General features: G+C 35.7%; 1 protein-coding gene across 1 annotated transcript; it reads left to right on the forward strand.

Moving 5' to 3' along the window:
- Window positions 1-1,124: 1,124 nt before the first annotated feature.
- On the forward strand, window positions 1,125-4,798 carry LOC129568139 (trypsin-like). Its single transcript, XM_055445708.1, has 7 exons — window positions 1,125-1,140; window positions 2,369-2,405; window positions 2,532-2,657; window positions 2,797-3,002; window positions 3,181-3,389; window positions 3,955-4,031; window positions 4,588-4,798. The coding sequence occupies exons 1-7, from the start codon at window positions 1,125-1,127 to the stop codon at window positions 4,796-4,798; spliced, it is 882 nt and encodes a 293-aa protein (XP_055301683.1).
- Window positions 4,799-7,534: the final 2,736 nt, after the last annotated feature.

A 7,534-nucleotide genomic window follows, 5' to 3' on the forward strand; every position in this document is an offset into this window, starting at 1 on the left:
GTCAATGGCACTGCCCAATGCTTGTTCAAAGCATTTCATTCATTTACATAAATTTACGCAACGATTGATCGATGCTCCTAGAAATCTATTAACTGTGCGTGGAATAAAAAAAACATCTAAAGGATGCAAAGCATCAATTTAACGAGCGTGTAGTCATTGAAAACAAAATGAATTTCTATTGAATTTGACAATAGTGTTTGTGTATAGGCTATTGAATTTCAAACAGCGTTAACGTAATATATTATTAATGACCATTTTTAACCGAAAAAAAATATAAATTGACATTTGTAAGCAAACCCATCACAAGCATTCGTAGCCATTCGTATTTGATACGACGCATTCGCAAGGTATTCGTATTAAGTGCGTGGCATTCGCAGCACTCGCAGCCATTCGTATTTCAATACTTGGCATTCGCAGCATTCGTAGCCATTCGTATTTTAGTACGTGGCATTCGCAGCATTCGCAGCATTCGCGAGAGTCATATGCCCCTAGGGAACTTTTCGGCATTACATTATTGCATAAACTACACTGAATCATGTGCTTCCGATTCATATGACCTTTTAATGCTGACACAGGCATCTGGTTTGGACAATATTGGCAACCCATTCTTCATATTCAGAAGAGGCAGAAGAATAGTCGTAAGAAGACGATGTACTCCAGCTCATGTTCAGTTCAATACGGCTCTAACCTAAAAAAAATGGTTGCATGCAATCAATTATTTCTTGTTGAAAAGTTCTATGTAATAAATAGAATTTTCTCTAAATTTTTTAATGATCAAATTAAATCTTCATTCAATTTTGAAACAAATATTCCGGAGAACATTTCGTCGAGATATAGCTTGGCTTCGAATTGACATTTTGGTATCGCAAAAACCACTTCATCGATCGAAAAGTGTATCTTGTTCAACGAAATATTTACCTTTTTTAGCAAAACCGTTGCAATTTAATCGTATTCAGTTTCCTATCGAATCTGCGAGAATTGTCAATCAAAAATCACAAAAAGTCAAGTAGTTTTATGAAAAGGAGTTATTTTTGTTGGAAAAATGATTTTCGGACGAACTGAAGTCCTCTCATAGCAAGAGTGTTCGGGACGTAATTTTGCAATGCTTTGTGCAAATGAGTACAATGAAGCTCACCACTTGTGAGCTGTGGTGATGAAGTTAGTCTGAGTAGAACGATTCTAATTCTACAATCGCTATGTATAACATTTATGCTACGTGAGCTGTTTAGGAAGCATTCAAATCGAATCGTTTCAATTTTTCCCGCGGTCACGGAGAACATTCCGTTCCTCTCATGAACAAATACGCTACGTTTTTCTATACAATGAATAAAGTTAATTCATTGGACTAAAAAAACAGATCGTTTTCAAAATATACTACAACAATGCTTCATCGTTGATCAGTGAAAAAAGTGAAGTCATTGTGAATAAGAAGCGTTGAGTTTCGATTATTTTGTTAGCTTCTATTCCATTTTCTGTTGACTGAAAAGTTGTCAATGAAAATCCAATCAACATTTGCATAGCGTTCATTATTTCCATTGTTTAAAATTCAAAGTGTAAAAACAAATGCTATGTTTCATGGTTCTTTCATCAATTCATTACCCTATTAGAAAATAGTCAAATATAAAATACATGTACTCAGTGACACCGGCTATATTTACAGCTATGAGTCGTTTTGCAATGAAGCACTTGAATTTGTTGATGACGTGTATTAACATAAGGCATTCAATCGCTTCAACACTTACACACAAAAACAATGTATGTATGTGTCACCATTCGGCACTTGTTCAAGTGGTATTTTATTGGAAACCATTTCGTTTGACATATCCATTGGAATGTTGGAAGAATGGCCACACATTCATTCTCAACACGAATTTGCAGAAACAACAACAAGCATGATGTTTGACACGTGAGTTGTTGCAATGGTTTTCTGTTTCTGATTGGATTTGCGAGAAATAGTGGGTTGATTCTAATTCTGGTGTTAAAATTCACATTTTCGATTAAAATTACACAATTTTGATTGGAAAAAATGTGAAACTGTCATTTTCTGACGGAAAAAATTTGATTTATCAATCTAGACTAAGAAAGTGTCGTGCCGACTGACATAAGTCATGAGATGACTGAAAAGATTGAAATGTTTACACATTTTCTGGAGAAAATCATAACATTTTTTCGTTGTTTTGTTTATTTTTTTTTTCAATGAAAATCGTAGAATAAATCATTTTCTGATAAGAAAACCTAGCATAACACATACAAATTTCTATTTTCAGCGACCGACGCTATGGCCAATTGGAGCACCCTAACCTCACATTTCTGGTTGGATCGAAATTATTCGTTTTGTTCATTACAAAAATCGTTGGTCTTGTTTCAGGTTGTGGCAAAATCAACTATGGAGCTCGAATTGTTGGGTAAGAAAATATGGAAAATAGGCAATTCAACGCTTTTTCTTTCAATGAATTCGATTTTGAGTTGAAGTTAATGGTTTAAAGTCAATTGAATGCGAAAAATTGTGATATTTTTTGTACGAACTGCAGTGGAAGCGAGACAGAGGTGAATATGTATCCATGGATAGCTCGACTGTCGTTCATGGGCCGATTTTTCTGTGCTGGATCGCTGATCAATGATCGATACGTTCTGACTGCGGCACATTGTGTCAAAGCGTGAGTTGAAAAGGTAATTTTTGTACCAAATTTACATACATCAAATTTAAAGTGAAAACAAGAAGCCTAAGCAGTGCAATCGCTAGGAAATAGTTTCATGTTGTCACTAATTCTTATCATTCATGTGCCATTTCCGTAGATACATTTGGTTTATGGTCAAAGTGACGTTCGGCGAGCATGACAAATGCAATTCGAAATCGGATCCAGAGTCACGTTTCATACTTCGAGCCATTACACAGCCGTTAAGCCACACAAACTATGACAATGACATCGCTTTACTTCGGCTAAACGATCGAGTGCCGATTAATGCAGTCATTCGACCGATTTGTTTACCCAACCGCCGTGGTAAGTTGAATTTGATGCAAATTGAAAGGAATTCAATCAGTGGCAACAAATCTTCAGTCACCACGTTATGAATCAGTCAATTCTCTCTCACGCTGAAGCTTGAGCTAGACAACCAATAGCTTTGGCAAGTTGAAGTTACGAATTTTTCAAGAAATCGAATTTCTATTCTCATTTCCAGCGTCGCATTACGCCGGCACAACAGCCACTGTTGCAGGCTGGGGATCAATGAAAGAAGAACAAGAAGTACTATCATGTGTGCTACGAGACGTCAAAGTTCCAATTCTAACCAATTTGGAGTGTGTTCATCGGTCAAGCTACACATCGAGCATGGTAACAGAGAATATGATGTGTGCGGGTTACTTTGGCGGTGGAAAAGACTCGTGCCAGGCGAGATTTTTCTTTGAGTAAATAGGACATTTTTCATCGAATTAAACATTCGCAATTGTAAGTGAGATTCAGTGTTCCTGGGTGGGAGAGTTGAGAATTTAGAATGGAGATTTCACAGTTGAAATTTAAGAATTGAGATTTCATTTTCCATTGGATGTTGGCAATTTTTCAAATGAAATTTACCACGATCCGACAGCAAAAACCAAAAATACATTGATTCATATTGACACTAAATGTACAGAATGTGACAAGAGCGAAACTAGTGAAAATATTCATGAACTAACATGTAATCACAAAGTTTCCATCTTAATTGCATTGAAGAACACAACAACAACGCCAGTAGTCAAAATTGCAAGTTTCAATCATTCAAACATGAATAAACATGTAAAGCACGTACACATTCATGTGACGTAAAAAGTCTCATGCTATCGGATCGTGAAATTTACCCAAATGAAGTGCTGTAGAGATGTATTCATGCCATGTTTTGTGATTGACGCAGTTCAACAGCAAACCTGAAGTAGATTCTGGTATTTATTCAACTAAAATCGTATCTATTTGGTTCTAGGGTAATTCCGGTGGACCATTGATGGCGCAACGAAACGACAAACGAATGGAGTTGGCCGGCATTGTTTCATGGGGTAAATTTTCAGTCGAATCCATTTGGTTTCTTTGATGAAGACACGTCTCATGTGTGTTTCAAGGCAAGGAAGTTTTCATTAATGTATGCCATAGACAATGTCATTAATAGACACAAATGTCTCTATTCAATAAAAATAGTTTTCAAAGTGAATACCAAAGAAATAAAGGGAATAGTTCCATGTGGAACATAAGATCGTTTTCGAATCGTGCATACAAAAATTCAAAGTGTGACATTCAATGCAACAAGATTGAACCGGTGGGAATAAAAACAGCGTATTAAATAGGTGCCAAACTGAAAAAACATAGTAAATTTTTCCATATGGATTAGAACTCTATCTAGAAATGACTCAGTGTTTCGTTTTGTTCGGCAACCAATTCAATACGCTGTTTTTGTTCTCAGCGGATCAATTCTTCGGTGGCAAATGTCCGAATCAATATGAATTTTACCAGAATTGTGAGTCGAGTTGAGATTTCCTTTAAAAAGAAACCAAATCGTTAAACGGCGTTGCTTTTATATCAATGCGAAACATCAAATTCCACACAATTTCACATTTTAAACAAACATTCATTTTCCAGATTACCCTGGTGTCTACACACGAGTAACGCGATACCTGAACTGGATTCGACAAAATACGCGTGATGCATACTATTGTCGAAACAAATGGCCGTTCGACGCGATCGATTCCAGTCTGAACGCGCGAGCTAGACGACAAGTCATCGAAATAACGTCATTAAGGCATAATTTTAAGCAAAATTTTACATGTAATTAGCATATTCAAGAATTCATTAGTGTCACATTAGGTCAAATTAGTTTTAAATTGTCTTTTGCTGATGTTGTCATAGGAAACCACACAAAAAGAGACATTTTCTATGAACAAGTAAATCAGATCAATTTTGGATTTAGAGAGAGTCAAACGTGTGTTCAAGCTGAATATATTCCGAATAAGCATTAATTTGAATGAATGTCTCCTTTTAGAACATAGATAATTCTATTGACTAGATCGAGAGGAGAGTATGTGAAACAATTCTAATATATTTTGAAAGAGGAGAGTATGATTTCTGTTGATTCTATCTGCGTTAAAAGGAAGTATGTTGGCATCCCGTCTAGCCTCCGCGGTTTTTCACGGTTTCCGCGAAACTGATAAAAGATAACAACATGGTGTCTTTAGCAAAGTTGTAGTACTTGAGGTTTTCTTTAACATTGCTGAAGACATCTATCTCTTATCAGTTGCGCGCAAATCGCGCACATATAAAAGCAAATTTTATATAGAACTTTTAATTTAAAAAAAGTTGAGAAAAGTTCAAAAAAAGAAAAAAAAAATTGTAGAAAAGAAGAAAAGTGACGAAAGACTGCAAAGGACAAGTCGTTTGAATCGACTGAATTACTGCGGCCTGAATCAAACATTGGCGCACATTTCCAATCGACAAAATTGCATATCGAATCAACAAAGCGATAAATATGTTCGTGGAAAAGTCTGTTATTCTGGCCGTTGTCATTGTGACACTTCAATCAGTCAGTGGCGAGTCCATCGTTGAAGACGAACCCACCGAGCGATCCAACAATTTGAGTGAGCCAGAGCCGTTGGCACAAACAAAAGTAACGCCGTCTCTAAGTTCTGGGTATTTCGGCGAACTCTTCGATGGTTTTTTAGCCGGATATTTCACCCCAGCACCAAACAATGCGGTATCGTTTAGATATATCCATTGGATATTTCTGCTAGACGGCATATTTTGTTGCGTTTGAACAAACGCTTCGTTACACAGTAACGGTGTCGCGCGTGACATACACAGAACAGAGCGCATTTCTTAAATTATTTTCTCGTATGGCAGCGTCATTGTTACGCCATGACATTTTCAAATAAGATAAACCCAACACCTGCCATTTATAACATCAATGGCAATCCACTGGTAGAAGTTGATGAAATCAAAGACCTGCGCGTTATCTTTGATAGAAAATTGAAATTCGATGAGCACATTAACTCAATTGTCAAAAAATCGTATAGCATGCTAGGCTTTGTAATGAGAACTGCATCAAAGTTCAGTGACCTGTCCTGCGTAGGATTCCTATATAACTCTCTAGTCAGATCCAGACAGGAGTACAACACTGCAGTCTGGAACCCATACCAGAGCACATACATCTCAAAACTTGAAAAGGCACAGAGGAAGTATACTCGTCTTCTCTTCTTTAAATTCCAATATGAATCACTACCGTACAAAGACTTGAAATATTAAACATGAGTGAATTGGAGGGGAGACGTGAATACTTTGATGCTTGCCTCCTACACAACATTGTTCATGATGCAAATATGGTCCGAACCAACAGGCCAATTATGAGAGTGAACCGTTAATTTAGGAGACTGCATCAGCTTTTCAATCCTCACACATCTAGAACAGACTATGGTCTACATCGCAATCCAACAATGCGAACTCAACTACTCTATAATAGAAAATTTACAGACATTGACATTTTGAGCCTGAGCAAAGTGCAATTTAAAGATGCAATTAAAAATAGAATTTAATTTTGATTATTTTTCATTCTTTCATTAAAAAAAAAATTTTGTTTTTCTAAATTTACTTTTTTCTTATTCACTCATTTTTCGAGAATTCAATAATTTTCTTTTTAATTTTGACTGAAATGTTTAAATGCTTTGACCAAAGTAACTATCAAATTGTAAAAACAAACTATAGGTGATAAATTGTAAAAGGGATTTTTCCTGTTATTTACACCTCATACTCAATAAAAAATAAAAATAAAAATGAAAAATAAAAATAAATTTATTTGATTATTCTTGACAATATTAAAATGATTTGCATACAAGAAGTATACTACGATCCAAGTAGTGCTTACGATAATAATTTGAGGGGAAACATCAAATTAATAAAACCCCTTAAATTTACAAAGCTTCAAGAACGTAGAGTGGAGCGAAGCGACGATCTGCGGTCTTGTTTCCCAATGATGCGAAAAAATGAGAATATTGAGAAAAGACGAGAGTTTTGAATAATAGTGTCCACCACTCATTTATTCAACCGGCTTGTCTCAATGATGCGATTAAAATGAGAATATTTAGAATATTGAGAATGGATGAGAATTTTGAATATCAATTCTTTTTCTTTTCCACTTTAACCCTGTATATTATGGATACCAGAAACGTTGGTTCATCTCTCTTCGAATTATGTTGCACATTGTACTTACACTCAATAAGTATGTGTGCATTCTTACCGATTCAGCCTCGGTATAAAGGCTAGAAACTGCATGAGAGGTCACCTGACTTCGATTTGCATGTAATTTCTTCAAACTTCATTGAATTAAAATCTCAATGGAGCGTCATTCGTGACGTATTTTTTTTTTTCAATAAATAAATTTCTTTTCACAGGTAGGTAAGTTCTCATCGTTGTTTTGGTGTATGGCTAGTTTGGTGAGGTAAGTGTCGGTAAGTGTAGAAATGGGTTTTTTCTTTGGTAAGTATTATAGGTTTATGTAGTTAGTTAGGTTTACTTTTTCGTTA

This window comes from Sitodiplosis mosellana, unplaced genomic scaffold (assembly GCF_009176505.1).
Source record: "Sitodiplosis mosellana isolate CC-2019 unplaced genomic scaffold, AAFC_SMos_1.0 Smas_scaffold_17, whole genome shotgun sequence".
NCBI lineage: Eukaryota > Metazoa > Arthropoda > Insecta > Diptera > Cecidomyiidae > Sitodiplosis > Sitodiplosis mosellana.